At 31.1% G+C, this 23,850-nt stretch overlaps 3 protein-coding genes across 5 annotated transcripts; all 3 read right to left on the reverse strand.

Annotated features, from left to right (window-relative positions):
* Window positions 1-285: 285 nt before the first annotated feature.
* On the reverse strand, window positions 286-2,713 carry LOC129911307 (acetyl-coenzyme A transporter 1). The gene is made up of 2 exons (XM_055989050.1): window positions 1,017-2,713; window positions 286-948 (listed from the first exon to the last, which is right to left on the reverse strand). The coding sequence occupies exons 1-2, from the start codon at window positions 2,427-2,429 to the stop codon at window positions 754-756; spliced, it is 1,608 nt and encodes a 535-aa protein (XP_055845025.1). The 5' UTR covers window positions 2,430-2,713; the 3' UTR covers window positions 286-753.
* Window positions 2,714-4,763: 2,050 nt separating this feature from the next.
* Window positions 4,764-12,155, reverse strand: LOC129911590 (eukaryotic translation initiation factor 3 subunit E). The gene is made up of 3 exons (XM_055989423.1): window positions 11,928-12,155; window positions 11,403-11,795; window positions 4,764-5,823 (listed from the first exon to the last, which is right to left on the reverse strand). Exons 1-3 carry the CDS (start codon window positions 12,015-12,017, stop codon window positions 5,008-5,010), a joined length of 1,299 nt encoding a protein of 432 aa, XP_055845398.1. The 5' UTR covers window positions 12,018-12,155; the 3' UTR covers window positions 4,764-5,007.
* A 1,891-nt stretch (window positions 12,156-14,046) lies between these two features.
* On the reverse strand, window positions 14,047-22,936 carry LOC129911592 (guanine nucleotide-binding protein G(f) subunit alpha). Of its 3 annotated transcripts, none has more exons than XM_055989424.1 (7): window positions 22,560-22,935; window positions 17,137-17,325; window positions 15,609-15,777; window positions 15,170-15,267; window positions 14,987-15,101; window positions 14,512-14,916; window positions 14,047-14,440 (listed from the first exon to the last, which is right to left on the reverse strand). In XM_055989424.1, exons 1-7 carry the CDS (start codon window positions 22,568-22,570, stop codon window positions 14,267-14,269), a joined length of 1,161 nt encoding a protein of 386 aa, XP_055845399.1. In that variant the 5' UTR covers window positions 22,571-22,935; the 3' UTR covers window positions 14,047-14,266. The 3 variants fall into 3 exon arrangements, with proteins under 3 accessions (XP_055845399.1, XP_055845400.1, XP_055845401.1); XM_055989425.1 differs by lacking the exon at window positions 22,560-22,935 and adding an exon at window positions 17,647-17,818; XM_055989426.1 differs by lacking the exon at window positions 17,137-17,325 and having other exon boundaries at window positions 22,560-22,936.
* Between the last annotated feature and the right edge of the window lie 914 nt (window positions 22,937-23,850).

Genomic DNA, 23,850 nt, shown 5'->3' on the forward strand with positions numbered 1-23,850 from the left:
TAACTTATGTAAATACGTAAATTGCAAGGTGAGAAATATTTAAAACTTTTGAAAAACATACGCAAAACTTACAACCTACGCAGCCAAATCTTTAAGTTATTAACTTACGCTATGTTGAATTTTGAATATTCTGGAATTTTTAAGTATTTGCGGTCTCAAGGTTTGTAGTCTTCGTCTCTTGTAGTAAAACTAATGTTTACATACGCAATAAAAAAAAGTTTTTATGTAATAAGGTTGTACAATTTCATGACTACCAAATTCCATCGTAAATAAAACACAATTAAATACTTATAATCTTTACATTATATTTTATACAAATAATATATAAAAAAGAAGAAATATAAAGAACTACTAACTATTCAAATTAACCCATGGCATATAACCTAAACAATCTATGTGTAGCTGTAGGTTTGTCCAATCACAAATTATAAAATACTAAGAAAATGTTACGATTTTGCTTTACGTGTACGCGGGAATCTTGATTTTTTTTCTTCTTAAAGCTTAAAGAATATTTCAAAAAAAAAAAAAAAATAAAGCCTGCAATAAAATTAGAATACATGTCTTTCCTTTTACTATTAACTTTTCTTCATCATCAAATTGTAGTAAACTAATAAATAATTTCAATTAAAAATAAAAACAGAAGAAACACAACAAAGACAAAAAAAACTGCACAACAAAAATTAATTAAAGTTTGAAAAACTAAAGAATTCTTTCAAAAAATACAAATCATCTCTAGTTTCAAACATCGAATTGCTATCTTTTCTTAGATTTTTTGCCAGAATTTGATTCATTTACGACCAGCCATTGTTTAGTGGGTAAATTTTGCAGGTAAGCTATCCATTTCCTTCCAAAATACAACCACACTAAACCGTAAATCATACAAATAATAGCCTCAATATAGTAACCATCGAAAACAATTTCACAACGACCACCTGATGATGTACATTTCTGTAAAAGAAAAAAAAAACAGATATTAATTGATTTTGATACTCTAATCTTATATAAATATTAATTACCTCAGTTTGTTCTTTATTAAGACACAAATTCTTCTTCGAATCACCTTCTCGATCTCCTCCAATACATTCTTTCCATGTTAATACATCAACCAACCACAATACCACTGTATTTGGCCAATTTCCACCCAAATTACAAACTGTATTCAACAGCGTCATATAAGTTCCACCCACAGCTGGATCGGAAATCTTCGCAAAAAATGCCATTACAGCAACAAACATGCAATACAAGAATATCTGATAGATTCCATAATTCACCACCAGCAAAACATAGAAATACAAAGGCACCTCCCCACCATTAATCATAAGTGGACAAAAGAAGGCAATAAGTGTCGCAATTGCTGAAAACACCATTCGATAGGGAATCGCTTTGATATAAACGTCCATTGGTTTCGGACCATTTGTATAGCGACTCACAACTAATGGAAGAACAATCTGCAATGGAATGATTGGAATAATAAGAAGAGCGAGTTTTTCCTTTGGAACTCCAGCATCGATTAGTTTCAACGAAGTTACAGAATCGCAAGCAGCAAATGTCACCTTCACAGTGAGTAGGATTACAGCAAGTATTTGTATTGGTCGCATTCGTACAATGTCAAGGAGAATTTTATAACTCTCCTTAATATCAAGTTCCGGATGTTCTGCATATCTCTGTCCAGAATCTTCATTATTCTCTCGCTTAAATATTGCCACCAAAGTTGTGGCAATCAGGAAACACAATCCCCAGAACCAAAGAAAATCAGGAAGTGTAACCATTCCTTCGTCTTTAGGTTCACTTCGTAAATAAGTATTGCAGAAATCTTTCGATTCCATGGCAATAAAGGCAACATAGCCAAGGAAATAGCCAGCAGTTTGTCCGACACTATTGCAAGTCGATGCGTAGGCAACATTGCATCGCTTGAGCATAGTCAAAGCCCATCCATCGACAGCAATGTCCTGGGTAGCTGCCAAAAAGTTCAAAGCAAAGAACATGGCTGTGAGAAGTGGTACATTGGGATCAATCCCATCGCCACCCAACCAATTGTCAACCTTTACCGACAACAGTATCATAAACAGTCCAATTAGATACTGTGTGGGTATTAGCCATGATTTCCGTCTTCCAAATCGTGACACATACAAAGAGTCAACAATTGGAGCCCATAGTAGTTTCAAACTGAATGGCCAATAGGCAAAACTAAATTCAGCTTGTTGTTTATAACTGGCGCCACGATTTTGTAAAAGCATGGGAATAGCAGCAATCAATCCAAGCGGAATACCTTGGAGAATATAGAGGAAGAGAAGGATTGCAATGTTACCTTTGTCACCACGTAAATCGGTTTTTTCGTGGACTTCTCCATGTTCATTGGGAATTAATGATTTTTTATCGGAGGAGGCAGAATTGCCTCCTGAGCTATCTGGTCGTCTGCGTAAGCTCATTATTGTCGATTAGCGATTTTAAGCATGTGAATTTTTAGGATTCTTATCGGTTTTAGCTGATTTGGTTCGAGTTGATTGAAAGACACGTCAGAAGTTTTTTGAGAAGCGATATGTTACTTGTTGATTTTGTACTTAAAATTGAATGCAAAATATTGTTTTGCAAATGAAAAGAATGCTTTAATTAATTAGAAAATTTATTTATTGTTTTGGAATTATTTCAAATTGTTGTGATTTCATACAAAAATCTGGAAATATTTAACTCAGGAAATCAACACGACACCAAGTTCTCTGAGTTTTTTTTTATATGAAGAGCGGCCACATCAAAAGTGACATTTACCTTGAAATACACCTTCATAAAAATAAATAAATAGAAATCTCTTTGAAGATTGTAGTGACATCTGTGTTGTATGGTGGAAACGTGGAAATAAAGCGTTCACAAATGCATTACCATCTTTTTGTATCTAAAGCTAGGTTTGCACTTTAAATTTATTCTGTTTTATAAGGTTTGCATTTGCATGTTCGTGTGGGCATATAGGAAGGTAGAGAAGGCGGTCATAACCAGCCTCGTTTGATGACCCAATTAGCGCAGAATGCGTTTTGGCACCAAAACTCATGAAACCTGTGAGTGATAAATGTATTTATAAAAATCATAAATGGTTCTGAAAACAAATGACACGGCCTAGTTTCCGAATAGCTTATTGCTACCCGTATTTGAAAGCCTGCTACCCCGCAGCACTAGGAGAGTAGCATAGTATCCTTCTTTTTCCTATATTCTTTTTCTTGTTGGCCCAAACAACTGCAAAATTTGGGAGCCGCCCTCTTCCCAGTCCGTCCTCCACTGGAAGCTAACCTTACAATTCTTTACAATATTGCTATAATGTTCTAAGTAGGAGTGCAGCAGTCCGTATTTGGCAGACAAATCCGATGGTACTAAAAAACCATGAGGTTTTTCCTTCCAACAACCTGTTTCTTTAAGTCTTCAAACACTGCAAGACATCTATGAAAGTATAAGGGTAAAGGTATAACTACAACGGCCACTTTTTGCAAAAAGTCCAAAAGTGAAAACTTTCAAACTCATTTTGTGACAGTTTTTCCAACCACCCCTTCAAGCAAACGAATCCGACCTCGGTCCGAATCCGCTCCGCCTCAGCCGGAGCTTGAAGGTACAGAATTAAAAATAATGATGGAGAAAGCTTATTTTTTGGTTTAAAAAACTATTTTTGTAGTTTTTTTCCAAAAATAAATAGCGCAAGAAAGAAATAAAACAAATTAACTTTAGTAAGTTTCCCACTTTTTCACTTTTTAGGTCATTGTAATTAAGGCTTAAAAGGTGTAAGAAAACGTTAAATGCCTCAGTGGGGCACGACCGGAAAGGTCCACTCGAAGAATTTTTCTATCGAAACAAAGTTTTTTAATTCGCTTTCGTCGAAGTCCATGTCTCTGCACCATTATGAGGACTGATGGGATGATAACAGCTTTGTACAGTTGCTTGGGGGAAGGCTTTGGTGGTTACCTACCTTCTCAAGCCAAAGTAGTAGCGGTAAGCCTCTGTTTGATTTCAGCGCCAGAATTAGTCTGAGGAGCTTAGGTAGACCAAGTCCTTTTACCTGCCTCGAAAGTATAGCTGTCCATGTTGAGTGTCTTTTTTTGAAGACATCTTATATCACCCGTATTCTGCTATTCGATTCACGTGAATCGAAAGATTTTCTTCCTTTACCACGTCAACATGGTTTTGAAAAAACGCTTAATTTCGAAAGCAAAACGTTGTTTCCGTCTGTTTTAGAAATTTTAAAGAAAAAAAAATTATTTAAGTTTAATTTTAACCCCCATTTAAAAGCTTCTTATTTTAGACTTTCACGTGAATCGAATAGAAGAATACGGGTGTTTAATTGGTTTCGCTCATTTTTGCCGTTTCAACTTCGATGTTCCCAAGAGCCACTACGATTTGGGTGGTTGATGTCAAATCAAGCTGTGTTCAAAAATGTCGACTTTCGTCGTCAACCACCCAAATCTAGCGGATTTGACTGAGCACCTAAGTGATTTCAAGTGAAAGTAATTAATCGCTAGTCACTGGAATGGGGTGGTGAAGGCACATAGTTTTAAATTGCTGGATGCAGCTTCATCATAAAATGTTTTGCTTTGAATTTGTTTTTCAAAATTCAGCTTCAGTTCGAAAACAACTAAAAATGATTTTTTACTGGCTGCGAGTAAAAATCGATGCCACTGAAACCATTTTCCAATGGCTTTCTTGCCCATGTCAGTCTTCCAAAACTTTCATCTTATTCCATGAAAATTTCCATGAACTAAAAAATAAATTTAAATAAAACCAAAATGTTTACTCTTTTGAATAGATGTTTTATTCCAGAATAATTTATTACAAAAATCCATAAGACTTCAATTAATAGGACAATTGAATATAAATAGCTATAGATCTCTATTTTTTTTTTTTTTTAAGGTTTTAGTTGGTTACTCTTGTGGTTGTTGGAAAATAATTTGTTCTTATAGAATAAGCAAAAGGTCAAATACTCTTGGTTTTGATTATTCTTTAGTTTATCGGTACAAAAAATATTCTTTTCCTTTAGAAATACTTCCACGAGTCTTCTTGATTCTTTTGTTTATTCTTACGTTCCACCAAACCAGTCAAATGCTCCGACCTCATCGAGAGTGAGTCAATTTTCTCAACCAATTGCTGATACGGACTAAGTGGTTGTGTGCCCATCACAACGTGTCCCAATTTCGAATCGATTTTCGCATTCAATCGTGCATTACGAATCAGATTTACAATCCAGCATTCGGCTTCACTGGCTTTCATGTTCAGCTTGTCAGCCAACATACTGATCGTGATGCACTGATGAATACGACAGAATGTTTCGAAGATCATCAAACGGGCATCTTCAACGAATTCATCCAAACAGGCCACAATGAAGAAATCGTTGAGAATGACAGTCTGGCATTCGTGCAACTTCATACGAGCACCCTCAAAGTCAAAGTTAACGTAGAGGCATTCCAAAAATTCAGTAATTGGGTCACGGTAGGTGTAAGATTCTTGTTGGATGACTTTGATAAGATCCTTGAGGGCATTGCGACGAGTGCGGTTGATGATAACAGCTGTTGCCAAATAACGCAAAATGTGGGGACACATTGTTTGAATGGCATTCAAATACAAAGGCTTGTAGAGGAACATCTCGATGATGAGATCACGGCCTTTGGGATGGTTGAAAAAGACAAGAACACCCCAGTGAATGAGCCAAGTACGCTGTTGCAAGGCTTGGATGTTGGTGTAGTTGCTGTTGTCAATGTAGTCACGCAGACGGTTTAAATCCTCCAGGGCGGTATTCCAGTTGAGGGTTAGAATCTCAGCGGCCAATTTACCCCACAATACGTTGAGGTAGTTCTGTTCATAAATAAAAATAAGCAAAGTAATAATTATTTTTTTAGTTTTAATGTTTATTCAGTTTAAAATTTCATCACAATGTTAGTCTGGCGTGGAAACTTTTTTTCCATGCAATTTTAAAAAGCGATGGAAAATATTTCAATGAGTGGGAAAGAGATGCGCGAAGAAAAGTAATTTTAAAATCATGAGTTATTCGCCTTGTTCCCAGGGGAATGTGATGTCTGATAGTTGGCAATCACATTGCACTTATTTTTGCTGATAAAAAAAAAACGCACAAAAAAGTGCAAATTTGACTCAAATATCATAAAGCTGATTTAGCCAACGGTTTTTCGACATATCGTCGGTGAAACCAGAAAAGTGTGTAACTCCAAATTTTCTGAAAATTAGATTTGAATGCCATCTGTTAGACAAACCTAATATCTACCGTTCCTTAAACTCAGAATCCCCTTAAAGTTCATAGTTTTTATTTTATTTGCAAATTAGAAAATGAAAACTCATACAAATGCCTTCAAAACGATTTTGTTTTTTTGCTCTCCTATAAAATTTGCTAAAATGGAGTTACACACTTTTCTGGTTTCACCGACGATATAGCCTGTTGACAACCAAATCTCACTAACTGCTATTTTTAGCTTAAATGGACTTACATACATATGTCGTTTTAGAAATTCAAAAGTATCAATCCTAGCTTTTTAAAAACTATCATCAACCCCACAAAACCCCCCTGCGTTCGGGGTTCCTGAACATGATCAATATGATTACTTTATTAAACAATTAAATTTAGAATAAGTTGAAGTTTACGAAATTAAATAAATGAAAACTAGTTCTGTTTAATGAATATGATCCGCACAGTAAAAGTTTTTGTGTTTCATGAAAAAAAAAACTGAAACTGATATTGACAACTGTCAATCTTGTAAAATACGAAGTTGAACTTTTCTGTTCTTTCTTGTTCTGTGAGTATTTACAAACTTGTGCTGCTCTGATCTGTTCTGTCCTAGATTTTTATCATGCCATTGGATAAAAGTTTCCAAAAAATTTGCTAAAGCTAATAAGGAACGATATGTTGGAAATTTTTCAATTAGGAGCACACTCTACTCCAACTCTTATTTACAGGATATAATACAGGCAATTTTCAACTTTCCTCTAACTTGTAAACCAATGAAATCAGAATATTAACTCAGTATTTAGCTCAGTAAAATTTTTTTTTTTATAAAAGTTTTTTATTTGTTCGTTTACAGAGAAATTTTTTTTCTTAACTTAACTAACAAATAAAAGTAATCGTTTACAGACCCAAGTGCGGATATTCCAATTTAAAATGCATTAACAATGCTGTTATATTAAATAAAAACCCAGCCAAGAACAAAAAATATTGACACAAGATTGACCTTGCCTTCACGATAATATTTGGTTCAAGACAGTTCAATTGAGTCCATGCATCCGCAATATACACTTAAAGTTTTAATTTTCGAATGCATCTTGTGGTCAGAAGAAGAAACTGTGTTTGAAATTTTTGTCAGACAGACAGGCATTTTTTCTTTCATTTTGAAGATTTAATTAAAGAAAGCGTATGTAGCTACATATTTATTTTTTTTAAAGAGACTGACAAAAATGTGACATTTTATCAGTTTTGTAAATGCAGTATTACATCAAGTATGTATAGCCATGAGAATGGCGAAAAAGTTTATCTGCCTCATGTTTGTAGTTGTCGATAGAAAATTTAATGAATCAAAAGCTCTTCATTTTGAAAATCGATTAAATAAGCATAACATTGTAAACTCTGATTTTCAAAATGTTTATTAAAAATTATTTTTATGACCGCCAGACTAGTGAAACTTACACAAAGTAGCAACTTTAAATTAATCACAAATGACCAAAATAAGAATTGTTTGAGGATTCAATGAATCTTGTTCAGGTTGATGCGTCCACTCCACAAAACATTAATTCTGACAATACTGTTTTATAGCGCTGAGCAGAGACCAGAAATAACAGTCAACCTTTATTTTCAATCGGTTTCTCTCTGACAGTTACCACTTTACTTTAAATAGTTTCGGCTAAGGTTTGAGATTTATTTCTAAAAATCAAAAATAAAGGTTATCGGTTGAGATTTATTTTTTATTTTCTTAAATATCTCTCAATGGTTCAGATTTTTACAAAAAAATAAATGGAAAAGGTCAACCTTTAACCGTTTTCGCTGAAAATAAATCAAAAATGGTCAATTCAAAGGAAAATGTCAAATATGTCAAGAATGTCTTTATATTGCAAAAATAGATTTGAAAAGGATATTTTTTTCTAAGTTTATGTATTAAATAATGTATGAACTAAATAGACTCTCAAAGTTCTTTATACCCAAGATTATATCACTTTTCGTTTAAAGTAAAATCTTAAGACGAAAATGTGTTTTCCACTGTGATTTGAGTCGCTGGGACGACAAGCACAACCAATGCAATTTCGAATATTTCAGGAGACCGATGTATATCTAGGTCAAAGCGTTCAGCTTCCAGAAGCGTTTTCGCCCGCCCAACTACAAATGGCTATATCTCGGAATTTTGAAAAAAATGTTTTTGATGCCAAAAGGTAGCGGGGACTCTAACCTACATTTGGGTACAACTCCCATCCCTGCACGCGTTCTCAAACTGGGAGAACTTAAAAGTAAAAAAAAAGTTAAGTCCGATTCTGAAAAAATAGGCATGATGTGGCGGTTTAACATGGAAGATGATTTTTTAAAAGTCTGACAATGAGCAAAGCGTAGGCCCATGACACAATCTATCATTTGGCATCACTCCCAAAAATTGCTCTCAAGCGGTTTAGCTTCCAAGAGCGTTCAAAGATTCGGGGATTTTTTCGAAAAAAAAATTTACCCCAACTTTCAAACGCGATTTTCTCGTAATTTTGAAAAAAAAAAAAAAATCCAAAACCCGATTATACAACTATCGGGTAGCTGAGAATATAAGCTTTCATATGGCACCTCTCCCATGTCTCTAGGAATTGATACATTATTTGCAGACGAGATTTATTTTTTTCTCTCAGCGACAAATCTCACTGGTTGACCGAAACATAAAAAAAAAATACAAAATAAAGGTTTCTCTCAGACCTTGACCGAAATTTTTCTTTTTTAAAAATAAAGGTTATTTTATGACCTTTATTGAAAATGGCGACAGATAAGAGTTATTAAGGAACCTTTCAAAAGGTTGAGATTTATTTCTGATCTCTGGCGCTGAGTGTTGGACGATAAGCAGAAAAGGAAAGTCAACACTGAACTCTATTGAAAGAATTTTTTTTAGAAAAAAAGGTATTCGGTACTGTTAGTAAAAATTGCAAATGGAACAAAAGATACGAGAATGAAATGTAGGTAGGGTAAAGGCACTAGTATCCGGACAGTTAAGGTACTTTTGAACTTTGACGTCGAATAGTTGTATTGCTATTCAAGCTATAGCAAATATTTTGGTAGTTTCTTAAAGTTTGGCATTTTTGTAATAATGTTACATTCACATAATTTTTAAATAAAACATTATAATATTTAAAAATAAAAATTATAAAAAAAGTTCGATTTGCACTAGTGTCCGGACGCAAAATTTAGTTTCCGGACAAATTTATTTTAGTATCCGATAATTTTGTATGAAATTATGGTTCTTTTTTCGTTTTTATGAACTAAAACATCTTTTTTTTGAAACAAATATGAACATAACTCTAATACACAAAAAAATTTATAAAAAAAATTAAAAGTTGAAAAAAAAAAAAAACAATTTGGTAGGTACTTTTAAAGGTTAAAATTGTTTTTAATAAAAGTTATCATTAAGCTATTAACAACAAGAACACACTAACAGCTTATATTTGTTAAAAGAAAAGAGAATTGAAGCACGGAACGAATATTTCCAGAACTCATAATTACTGAAGGTGATAACAAAATTTAGGGGTCCTCATTCCTTTATAACATCACATTGTCAACACCATATCCATACTTTTCATTATTGCTTCATTTAAAAGTAGTGAAAAATTCAGTTTGGAAGTGCTTGCCCTACATTTTTTGCATCCTAATCATGAACTGTTATCTCCCAATCAGATTTGGGGGATTTAAAGACACTAACGTGAGTCAACAGCATGATGTGGGTTGTGTTCGGTGGCAATGCGTACAAAATAACTAGATTTTGGAACAAAATTCATTTAACTTTAGTGTTAAATGTGACTTTTGTCCATCACAGGATTATCCACTTTGTCATCAAGCATAAGGGCTAACTTAACTTCTGGTATATTTAACTTTATTTCTGGTACATTTAACTGATTTCTAATATACTTAACTATATTATGATTAAATAAACCAGAAGTAAAGTTATTCCTGGAGTTATGTTTTCTCCGTGTATAATTTTGCTAGTCTTTGGGTAGAGACAAAAGCTGGTTTCATCGCCATTTAATATCATACTCGAGTCATAAATGGAAATATATTCCTGGCCAGTAATTTTCAAATAATTTTAGAGCTATTCAAACCATTTTATACTCTTGTTTAAAAACTGCTGTTCCTTGCCTACTAATGTTTTCAGCTTCTCTCAAAGTTAGAATTGGATTTATATAAATCCTTGTATCCTCTATGGTCTTTGATATGTTTTCTGAATTCATTCATTAAAAGATAGCAAGTTCAAAGATACAAAAACACTTTAAATTACATTAGAAACAAGGGTGTTCGGCAACTGAATCTAGTTTTTCAGTATCCGGACACACTTATTTTAACTTAGGTAACCCTGTCCGAACACTGAAACATTGAGAGAGAAATGCAATTCTTTTGCATTAAAACCCAAAATATGAACCAAGCTACAATTTAAGAGCCTAAAAATGCGATTTTTCCATTTCCCTCATATTTTCAGTATCCGGACACTGTGTCCGGGAACTAAAAAATGTCTTAAATATTAGTTTTAGTATCCGGACACTTAAAAATATTATTAAAAAAAAACTTTTTTACTATTTTTTTGATTAATTATCAAAATGTATCATATTTACTCAAAACTAACTGTCTCATTTTGTTATAATAAAATTAATAAACAGGCCTCAATTTTCTTAGTTTTTGCAAATGCTTTCACTATTTTTTTCTTACAAAATATCATATTCACGACCTCACACCTGATGTCGGACACTCAATTGAAGTATACATATCTCTTAATTTATTCAGGTGATCTGCTTGAAACTTTGCATTTATATGTGAAATACATCAGAGAAAGTATATTTGCGCTTTTATTCGAATTTATTAGGATGATTTACCTATTAATAGCAAAAAAGTCACAAAGTGTCCGGATACTAACACTGTCCGGATACTGGTGGCTTTACCCTATGCGCTTAATTAAGATGCAGCCCACTGTGCCACATCAAAAAAATCGACGAAAATGCTCCACCCAAGATTTTCAAATCCCAAACCCAAACGTTCAAGATGCCAGGAAGACCGAAATTCGACCGTCAGTTAATTTTGTTCCTGTCTCGGCCAACTATTTAAGTCTGATTGGAAAACTTATTCAAACAAATTATTAAACTTATTCATAATTTCTAAAAACTCAGACCATATGGCAAACAAAATTTTTTTCCTAATATTTAAAACTCACCTTATCATTTGGCGACATGACAATCAAACAAAAGTACAAATACGATGTTGACTCCTGATAGTTACCGCACTCGTACAGATACTTGGCCAATTTGTAAGCACTCTCCAAATGTTCGATTTTGAAGTTGTAATCCTTCTGCAAAGCATTCACGAATGTCTTTGAATCTTTCATGCTTTCACCATTCTTCAAAATATCAGTTGCCTTCATAATGGGAGCAACTTCATTTTGCAATTGCTTGAGCGTGGCCAAGACCTCAGCCTTGCGTTGGACCAATTCCTCGGGCATTTCTTTGCTCAAGTTCAGACGCTTCCTAGTGTCCATGGTGTAATCAATCATGTTTGTTTTATTTACTGTTACTAAAATGTATTCCAGTAAATCTTGTTGATTGTAAATCTAAAATAAAATGTGGAAGAAATTTTAAAATTTTGATTTAGCATTTTTGTGAGTGCAAATTGAGGTGTGGGTCGGTGTTTCTCTCCCTCATATAAAAAAAAAAAAATGAAGGGATGCCATCGTCATTCTAACCTCTTTGCCACACAAGAATTCCAATAGCGGGAAAGTTAAATGCCTATCCAGAAATTGGCAATTTTTAGTTGTTAAATCGAATTGCGCCATGATTGATTTTGATGTATTTTTTAATTAATTTTAACGTTTTACGGTCTTTTTTAATAAAAATAAACGTGTTGACTTCGATTGACAAATAACTCACGACGTCGCCTATTTGGCGAAAGGGGTCTTTCAAACGAATACAGCGCCAAATTTAACCAGTTGGTTGAGCATTTGAACTAGCAATGACAGATGGGATTTTCAACAAAAGCATTGCCAGATAGGTTATATAATGCAAGTTTTACATGAGCGATAATTTGGTAGTAGTTTTATACATTAAATGAGTATGTACAAAAATAAATTATCAAAAAAGTGTTTTCAGTGCAAATTATCTCATTAACACAGTTGTAATTCTCGTGACACACTTCTACCATGCCACAATTTTTTTCATTTATTACAAATGATATGCCATTTAAAAACACGACATAATGCCATAAAACAATAGGGGTATTCATGAAACCGGTTAAACTTGGTAAAATGGTAAATGTGGTAAACGAGCTGTCAAAATTAGTATGGAAAAACTTTACCAAAGTATGGTAAATTTTGTGTGGAAAAGTTTACCATCTGGATTTGGCAAATGTGGAAAACTTTTGATGCTTAATTTTCATGGTAAAATAAACTAAACTGACTGCAAGAGGTGGGTATATAGTTACAAAATATATAATAAAATAGAAAAAAATGGTTATAAATACTTTTTTCAGTTTCTAGCTCCAAATAGACTTAAAATAAACCGACGTCAACCACATTTACCGCATTTTGATTTTGGGCGCGTTCATGAAAAACGTGTTTGGTAAACTTGTCTATTTTGCGATGTGGTAAAGTTTTCCAGGTTTTCCTGCTGATTTTCTTTGCCAGTTTAATGACAAAGGCATTTGACAGAAGTCATGTTTTCGTGACAGCTAAGCAAAGTAATAGCTCTCACTAGGGCCATGAGCAATTAGAAAAGCTTCCCCATGCTTAGTAAAACCTACCCAAACAATTTTTAAAAGTAACAACAAATATAAAATGGTGTGTGAGGTCCCGACAAACAATTTTGTTTCTATAAAGCTTTACAGATGCAATTGCTGCTTCTGTAAAGCATTATAGAAGCAAAATTGTTAGTAGGGGTGATTTCATTTTGTTTCCCGTTATAACTGACTGTAAACCGTACAGGCAGAAAAACTAATGGTATGATTCTAAATATTAACTTTTTTATTAGTTCAAAAAGAATAGATATAGGATAGCATGTAACCCTTCGTAACAACCTCTGTAAAACTGTGTTCAAATTTTAACTTTAGACTGTCCCAAGAAAATGTTCAACTAAGGTACGCTTTGGAGGCAAACTTCCCGACAAACAATTTTGGTTCTATAAAGCTTTACAGATGCAATTGTTGCTTCTGTAAAGCATTATAGAAGCAAAATTGTTAGTAGGGTTGTTTAGAATATGGACTACTTGGAGATAGACTAAACGCACTTAAAGTTATAATTTGGGTTTTTACTTTCTCGAAATGATGTCCGAGACTACCTATATTTCATATGATATTTATTTCCTAATCTTCCCACTCATGATATCTACTATATTGATCCAAATTCTTTGGTTTCCCTGCTTAATCCACTTTAGCATTATTATATTATGATCAGATATGATGAAAGAAATGAAGAAATCCAATTAATCTAAATCTATAAATTTTTATTAATGTGATGAATTTAAAAATGTATATACGTATGTTAACGGTAAAAATAAAATACATTCTCATAAGATAGTATGTGGGTATTATGATATATTGCGCCACCCCTTTGATTACACATCGCAATACAACAACTTCAATTTAGATAAGCCAAAAAATTGATATTGATCCAATAAATTTGAAAGGAATTTATATTCAATAATATTCTCTTCATATAACGCCCATTTTATAATTGTGAATTAGTGGAAATTCACAAAACTTTCATGAACGAAAATGATAAGGTTTCTTTTACATACAAAAATAATTTTTATGATCAAAATAATAAAAATGTTTTTGTCTTAAAATTCTTAAATTTATTTTTTTTTATTTTAAGATGAATTTCATCCATAGTTTAATTTTTGATATATAAAGTATTATATCATATGAGCTTAATTAATTTTGCTTAAATCATTAACGTACAAGGATAATCACAGTCAAAGGAGATTTCAATCTTTTTTTTTTTCTTTTTTGACAACAAACAAAAAAAGATTAAAAATGCAGGTAAAATATCATGTGTCAAATTTGATTAACTGACAAAGGCGTGGTGAATTCTCATAACAGGCCAACAGCTGACAGGTTTTCTGTCAAAATCATTTTATGAACATCTTTAAAAACTTTATCGATATTTTTTGTGTCTGTAGCGACAGTGAAATGGTAGTAACATTCGCGAGGTAGGTTATCTATGTTCATTCGGGATGGTCGTTTGATTGGTTCTTGAGTGATATCCTGTAATAACAAAAAAATCAATTATTAATTACTGTTTCGATAAAATAAAGGTGAATTTTTTTCAAACTTACCACTAATTTTTGTTTGATAAAATTCTTTGTCCAATCAACTTCATAGAAATAATTTCCCATTTTTGGTGATTTTCTATAATCCTCATATTCTGGGAAATAATCACCAATACGCTTTCCTGCACGGATTTTCCTTTCCATAATGTCAATTTTATTCAAAAATACAATTATGCCAGCAGATGAGAGAAATCTATTCTGCCAAACACCACGGAAAAGATTTAATGCTTCTGTCAAACGATTTTGTTTATGGTCCTCTCGGAGAGTTTGGTCGAAGTCACCACATGAGATTAGAAATAGTACTGCTTGTATACCTTCAAACACTTGAATCCATTTGTTACGTTGATCTCTTTGACCACCAACGTCAAACATTCGAAATTCTTGTTCACCACCGCCCAATGATTTCGGTATCTAAAGGTGAGAAATAACAAAAGAACGTTGAAAAATCTATTACACATGCAAGTTGTTTTATTCACCATACCTGTACTCTAAACGAAATTTGATGGATGCCAGTGGTGACTTTTCGGCTATGCAAAATGTCATCGGTTGTTGGAATGTAATTGAAGTCTGATATTCTGTCAAAGTTATCTAAGAAACTGTAAAAATGAAAAAAAGTACTAGTTTAATAATATTGTTTGTGCAAAGTTTTTCAGTTATGACTTACTATTTTGTACTATCAAGCAGGGGGAATTCATTGGATCGGTTGTAACAAGCCCGAATGCCAATATCATTCCAAAGTGTCAAAATATGATCACGATATTCCTGAAAATCATAAACAATAAAAAATAATTATTCACCTTGAAAGTAAAACTATAACAAGTTGTTATAAACTATAAAATAGGCCAAATCATTTAACAAAAAAAGACAATGTCCAAAAGTAATTAAATACATATACATTTTGTATATCATACAAAATGGGTTGATTGATTTCTAATTATTTTATTGAGCCATTAGACATCAATAAATAAATCAACGGGCAAAAGTACGGCCTTTATGATAAAACAAAAATTATACAGGCAAGTGTATGATTTTTATATTTATCGGATAAAAAGCTTAGATAAATAATTATATTTTTTTTGATAAAATTTAATTATAATACTGACCTCATTCATTATTTCCGGCGCACATTCGCCCATAGAAAGAACAAATTCAGCACTCTTTTTACTAACTGCACTGCTGAATTCTAAGCCTAAAATTGTCATTTGCTTAGCTAATTGATGCATGGATTCATGAATGTTTTGATAGATTTCGGAAATCTTTTCACGACGTTCTCTAAAAGTAGATAAAATACAAATACAAAAATTATAGCAAAATATATATTATAGTAGTTTAAAACTATGTTCGAAAAAAATGTGCAGTCATGATAGTAGATGAAAATTATAATCTAGTACAACTACGGTTTAGTGACACATTAAATTTCAGGAAATTAATTTCTAAGACGCCATTATATTAAATTAACGGTTAAGTTTGATTGAAATTCAAACAGTGTACGAATGCCAGGTGTCAGTTTTGTGACGTTATGGATTATTTTTCTAGCCATTAGAGAGTTAGTTGAATAAAATTCCAATCAAACAATAGAAAATGAATCATGTTATTATAGGAAGATTATGAACAAATAGCAGAGCACTTCAATTTGAAGAGTCAGCATTGATTAATTTAAATCAAAATGTTGGCAGGTTTTTATCATTTTTTATAAACGTCATTTAAGTATTTAGTAGGCAAAGGGGGACATTATAAGTTGGCAATACTTTTTCCAATAGGTATCACGAGGTGTTGATAAGAACAAAACAAAATATGGCTGGTGAACAGGGTGATATGTTTTTCGAAGAGCAAGGTAAAATTACTGTGAGCGGAAATGACAGTATTGTTTTCGTAATTCGAAAGAAAATTTGATAAAATTAGAATAATAACAAACAAATTACATTTTTATAAAGAATATTCAATTGAATTTGAAGTATTATAATCTTTGCTATGTCTCGTTCTATAGGCGGCGCCATAAACTGTCATTTCTTTAGAAAGGTAAGGTCGCAAACAAATTGGCAATTTATAAATTCGAAAGAAAATACTTTAAAATTGGAATTATAGCAAAACAAAATTCATTCCAAGAAAAACTTAAATGAAGTTTTTTAATCGGTGTTACATATATTAAGTTCTGTAAGCACGTGAAAATGTTATTTTTAGTAAAAAAGTTTAAGTGGCAAGGTAAACGATTATATTTCTATATTGTTTTCGAATTTCGAAAGGAAATACTCAGTCGACATTCCAAGTTACAAGTGAAAACATTTTAAATTAATTATAAAATTATTAGGAAAATATCTATAGCTTCATTAATTTGAAGTATTCTAATCTTTGTTATGTGTCGTGTTCTATAAGACGGCACGTGAAAATTACTTGTTACCGTTATTGTCTTTGATGATGCAATGTTTTCTTTTCTCTTGAAGTTCAAAAATTCAATTTTTTAATTAGTGTTGTCTTATGTCGTGTCTTGTCAATGTTTATCATCAACAAATTAGAGCCTAATATTGAAGATGTCAAAATAATGATAAGATTGATCAAAGACGACACGATTCAATAATGAGGGGTGTTTTTTTTTTCTTGTGTTCAATTTATATTTTGCAAGTAAAAACTTACTCATCCGTGTAGCCATTAATGTGTAATATTCGCATTTGTTTGATAATTGTGGTTTTCCCCGACTCAGCTGTTCCAAGAAGTAAGATTTTTACCGCACTTTCAAAAAGTTTATGATCTTTTGTTATTTGCCTGTCAAGTTGAGTGGAACGTATTGCCTCCACAGGCCGGGGACGTAAAAATCGCATCATTCTAGAATTATAAAAAAATAAGATGTTTTAATGTTTTGAACTTTTTTTTTTTTGAGCAGAGTTTTGTAAGAAAAGGATCAATCTTCTTCTCTTTCATTCACATAACCCAGCAACATAATATGCATCTGTCAGTTTCGGAAATGTATTGACAGTCACTTTTGACATTGACAGATTTCAGATGACGTTTAATTTCACTAAAATATCAAATGGTAAATTAAACTATCACATAGCCCTCGAAGAGCTTGCTTTAAGGCCGAATATGATAGAAAAGAAAACCATTAACTATGAAAAAATCAAATCAAAAACTATGGGGAAAGCTTACAAGCACTTTTCGTTATCTTTCCAATCTGAATATAATTCATATTGTTTATTGGCTAATACAGATTACATAGCTTAAACAACAACCGTTTATTACTATAATATATAACCAGTAGTCAGTTGGCCTTTTTTTTTTTAATAACTCAAGGTTTATAGTTGAACTTAAGAGTGCAACAGAACTAAATTTTATTTGAATATAAGAATAATAACTAATGAATTTAAATAATACAAATAAAACACTTAAGAACGTGACTTAGTATAGACTCAAATTATATTTTCAAGGGTGTATTAAATAAAAAAAAAGATTGGCTTATTTGATGAAATGCACATTTCAAAGTGATCTGATAAACTAAATTTATTCCTTTTGAATTTCTATTCATACAATCAAATCGAACAAATAATTATTTATTCTTGACTTATCAGGCTTTCAAGTTGGCATTAAAGGACTTAAAAGGCCTCTTGAAATGTCAAAGAGTATTACAATAAGTATGTATCTACTTTCCTCTAATAGTAACCTAAGTGTATTGAAGTGTAGAGTCTCTGCTTAGATTTTGACGATTTTATGACGTCAATACCAAAAGTAGGTAAATAGAAGTTTACGGTTTGTTATTGTAAACATTAACATGTGTTTCTATTTTAAAACAGCTTTAAAATGTTTATTCTAGCAAAATTAAAGAATGTACTAGATTAGAAAGTCTCAACTATCTTTTCGCACAAAATTAACTGTGGGTGACAATAGTTGTGTGCAAAGAGCATCTACAACTACATCTACTACGTTTTCATGCATCGTTGAATTTAAAGACCTTCTTTCATAGAAAGCTCTGTTGACATCCTAATAAAAAAGTAAATAGATAAAAACAAAAAAAACAAAAAAACAAAGGAATTCACTGTGGCGTATACGTAACTTTTTTTTTTAAACTACAATAAACCAAATATTCTTTAATTTTCCCTGAAATGCAGATGAAAAAAAAAATATTATCTTTACGTTTATGGCAGTGAACTGTCAAACGGGGTTACCAAAATTTACACAAGGAAAAGTCAATGTATGACAATGGGATAAACAAATACAACTCTTGTTGCTTTAAGCTGACTTCAATTTACTCTCATATTTCATTTGGTTTAATAAAAAAAAGTTATTCAACTCATAAAACAAATAACCTTGCTAAATAAATAAGACAAAATAAAAACTGTTATCTTATATTATCTTCGTTCTCATAGCCCAGTCTACTATCATGGATAATCAAATTGAACTTTATACAACTTGAAACAAAAACACTTGTCAAAAATGATAAAACCTATCAATATCTTAACATTATATTAATGCTCTACCAACCACAATAAACCTGCAAAAAAAAACATTAACATATAGCCCTTAAAGAAGGTCGTTTGAAATTTGCAAAATGTCTGCCACACTTAAAACTGGCGCCAAATAAACTGATTAAACCTTAACACCAATCAATCTTTTTGTATTTTGATTTTAAGTTACTGTTAGTTATCTTATTGTTTTATGAGTTATCATTTCCGCTCGATTTTGCTTTTCATGCAGATTTGTTTGTTTACTTTGTAGACAGAAAATTTTAATAATAATTTTCACCAAATTGATCAATTGGTGTACAAAAATATGCCTTTTATCAATTTATTGCCAAAGCTATTAATTTAACTGGTTAAAAATCAGTTTAATTTATTGACTGCAAAAAGATTTATAATTTTTTATTGATTAGGGGATTAAAAATAAATTTAAAAGAAATGGCAACTTTTTTTTCGAATGCATTCATTGTGATTAGTTTTGACAGTTGATAAACAATGCGCTTAATAGTGCCGACTTATGTTTTCAACAAAACAACAAAGAAATCGTCACTGTTTATCATTTCTTGTTCCAAAGTCTGAAAGAAATTCTATTTTATTTTTTTAGTTCAAAGTCAGACACAAATTTTGTAAGTCATACATAAGGGAAACATACTGTGACACACTTTTAACCACTTGTGACTCATTTGTCTCTAGAAAAAACAACAAAAACCACGTGTAATTTTATTTTTAATTTTACTATTAGTGGAACTTTTTTTTTATTTATTTTTTTCTTATCTTTGATAAAGATTTAACTGTCAAAACCTAAGTCCCTAACTGAGAGATTATCCAAATATCAAACTTTTTTTTTGATTCAAACAAGTTAGTTAAACCTTAACTTATCTTATTACTATGCGTGAAATTTAACAAAAAAATAAACATTGAGATGAAAAAAATATATTAAAAAATTATTAAATTTGTTTGTACAGTTCTTAATTGAAAGATTATAATAAATTGATGAAAATCATCAAAAAATGAAACACAAAAACAAGACATTAATGTCTAGATACCAGAAAGTGAGTTTGCTGAAATTTGATTGATAATAAATTTATCATTTTTCATTTTAAAATCTATTTATCATTTAAAATCTAACGAAATTCTGTTTTATAGGTCGTTTCAAATCAAAAGTCCTGACTCAGAGTTTATTTTCTCCCTTCCAATAAAATTGAGAACAAAAAAAACAAAAAACTCAATTTTATTGGCTCATTGCGACAAATCAACTCAAAAATAACAACAAATCATGCTTGTTTGAATGAAAGAAATGCTAGAGAAAAAAATAAGCAAATGAAAAATCTGAATTTGTTTATTTATGATTTCTATGGTGACGACTCCAAAATAATTGAAAAATAAAAATAAGATATTTACTGCCCAATTATACAAATGAAAAGATGTGAATAGAATTTTAAGTTATGAATTGCTATCATATAAACTGGACATTTCTGGTCCATATTCACCTAGTCCTATAATAATATCTTCGGCAAAGTTATCCCAACTGCCTTCAAACGATAAATAATTAAACAATTGTATGTTTTTTTGTATTGTCCGCGGATATGGAGTGATGCAAGCCCGGGAGACTTGCCTCTGCTTTCTGAGGCTAACCCAGTGAACCTTACAGACGGATAAATTAATTAAAATAGAGATATCAAGAACTGTTCTTCATTATTTAATCGTAATTTTAGAAAAAGTTCAGCTGCCTCATAAATGCTTCCTTCCAGTAAGCGAATGAGTTTTTTTTTATTTTTGCTCAATTTTCCATGGGACTTTTGATTTGAAACGATCTATAATATTGCGCTATGTACATATGTATGTATGTATTAGTAATAGACATTTTTACTAGCACGTACGAGACAAGACGGTCCGATTTGAAGACTTTGTTGTCTCAAATTTTTGTTTTCTTAAAAAAATAAACATATTGATTTATCAGTAAAAGAAATTTTGAAGATATCATAGTTTTCAATTTAGTTTATGATTTTCTTCCTGTCAAAATTGACAGTAGGTAAGTCCCTTGATATACAAAAGAGTATAGCAACAGGAAAACTATAATTTGAGGGTGTTTGACAAATTCTACTACATTTATTTAATAGGAATTGATAAAAAGCATGTTTTTTGTTTGACATTCCACAAAATAAACATGAAATTGGACTAGCTCGTATATTGTTTGATAAAAACTGCCAGATAATGCATGATTATTTCTAGACTTTACAAATAACAAAATCAAAATCGGCTGTTATTGTTTGATTTCAGATCTTTTCATAGAAATTAATAATTTTACTATTGTTGGCTATATTGAGTTTACTTTAGTTTCCATCCGGATATACATAACTCTATATTTCAGAAACATAATCAAGCTAATTTTTGACATAAGGCGTGTTTATTTTCCTGATATTCCAGAGATCACTTAAATGATATCTATACCTAATACAGGACATAAAGGATACGGGTGTTTAAATTGACTGAGAAATATTATTCTAAGGTGTCTTTTTCTAATTTGATACTTTATGTAAATCGATTATATTTACAAAAGAATTTGAGTTAAAATTACTATACCGGTCATTGTATTATAAAGATCAAAAATGATCAACGAACACAATAAAAAAGACACTTTTATTGAATGCGTAGGGAGTTAAGGAACTTTGCTTCAAATTTTATCAACATTTACAAGATTTTATCCATTTTCATATAATTTTATAGGACTAAATAAAGATAAATAATTTCCAATTCTTTGCAATACGTCGTTGCCAAAGTTTTACGGTGGTTAAACAATGGGGGTTTCTTAAGGTTATTTTTTAATTAATTGTGAAATAATTCAAGTAGTTTGAACAATATTTCTGTGAACTATAAGTAAACAAAAAAAAAAATAAAAAAGATATATAAGAAGTTATGAATTAAGCGTAGAACTGTAACAGTTAAAACACCATTTGGCCCTAGAAAATTAAACGAATGCTAGAAACAATGCAACCATTATTGTGGAGTGCTTCTTTAAGTTTTCGTTCAATTTTGATTTTGTATTTAGAAATAGTACTTGCATTATTACAAATGAGAAATTACAATTCAAGGCTATTGATAAAATAGGAATGAAAAAGTACCGTTAATTACACTATGGGAACTTTTACTTTGATAACTAAAATTAATTTCAAATCAAAAAGTTAAAAATAGTTTTTCAGGTGGGTATTATTTTTTTATAGTTTTCTGATAATTGCTATAAGTTTACTTTTAAAAATAATTAAAACATTAATTCCTTAAGTAATTTGAAAATCTGAATAAATATTGAATAATTCTTTTTAAACAACACCTAGTAAAACAAATAAAATTCAATTAAAACCCATGAAAGTGGTATAACGTTTTGTTTATTCATAAACATTCAATCTATTTAATGTTGACAATTTAATATAATATTTGCTGGGAAGTAATTAAACATTTAATGGCGGTCATATGTTAAATCCAGTTAAGAGTTAAATAAATTAAGTAAACATTTAATATTTCCTACAGTAAAAACGGTTTGCTTACTTACTCGATATTGTACGAATATTTACAAATAAGTGTTTTTGTTTATTTAAAAATAAATAAACTTACCGCATTTTCATTATTCCAAAATATTCTGCTGTTTATAATAAACACTTAAAATTTTTTCGAAATTCGAATGTAATACTGTCACTTTTCGGACTTTAACCAAAAGTTTGTGTCACTGATGTTTTTTTTTTAAATTTGATTGATCAGGAATTTTTCATTAAAACGCAATTATGAGTAAAAGCTTTTGAAATATACCGCCATTGGCACACGATCACAATTAATTGTTTTTATTATTGTTTATTTTTAATTATAAATTGTTCATTTCCACGAGAGGGAGCTGATTCAATAATGAATTTCAATTCGGTAAAGGAAAAGAATTAGAAACAACTCGGAATTCTCTATTCAGTGTGAACTGAAACCAACGACTTGTAATACTAAAAAGTTTTACCAGTCAAACGTGTGCTTAAATAATAATTATCGTAGTGATATCGCGAAACAAGCGACATCTACACTAAGATAAGATTAAGGTGCCTTGTTTTATCAAGACTAATAATATCACGCTGTTAGGCATGGGAACAACTTAAAAAAAAGCAAACCGAGAAGCAAACAATACCAACAAAAAAATGATAAAAGATTGAATATGGCACCTGATATTGGTGGGAGGCTTATTCTAAGTAGACTTGCAGTTCATCATTATTGAAAAGTTTCCAAATAAAGTGGCAACTTCGAGATTACTTGTTCAAGTAAACATTATTAGAAAATATAGTAAAATGAGAACACTTCAGGAATAAAAATAATGTTGGAGTTAGAATACTCTTTTAAAGGTGTACGTACACTGATTTGCAAATTTATAATAAATTTCGATGAAATTATTTAAGAAATAAATAATTTTATTACAAATTGAACAAAAGAAGCAGTTTTTAAATAACTAGATATTTCTTTATCTTTTGAAAAAAAAAAAAAAAATAGTTGGAGATTTTTTTTTAAATATTAATAGTTCGACCAAACATTTATAAGATTTCATTAAAAAACCTTTCAACGGGTGAATTGAATAGTTACTCTCCCATGCTTCGCAATCGCAAGTCCTTATTTCAGAAACATGCTTTGATCTATTACATTAATGATACCATACGAAATCAACGAAAAACACGTTGATTCAACTATTTTTTGGAATTATTTTGCGTTGAATGAAACCGATAATTTCAAAATTAAAGTAGAACATCGTTAGTTTAAAGTCGTTTGTAGTAATAAAACATCCTTGAATCAAAGTTGTTTCAACTTTGAAAAAAGCGTGAGTTTAAATGAAAAAAAGAAAAAATTTGCAGCCACTGGGGTGTTACTAACGTCCTTTTTC

This window comes from Episyrphus balteatus, chromosome 2 (genome assembly GCF_945859705.1).
Source record: "Episyrphus balteatus chromosome 2, idEpiBalt1.1, whole genome shotgun sequence".
In the NCBI taxonomy this organism is placed as follows: Eukaryota; Metazoa; Arthropoda; class Insecta; order Diptera; family Syrphidae; genus Episyrphus; species Episyrphus balteatus.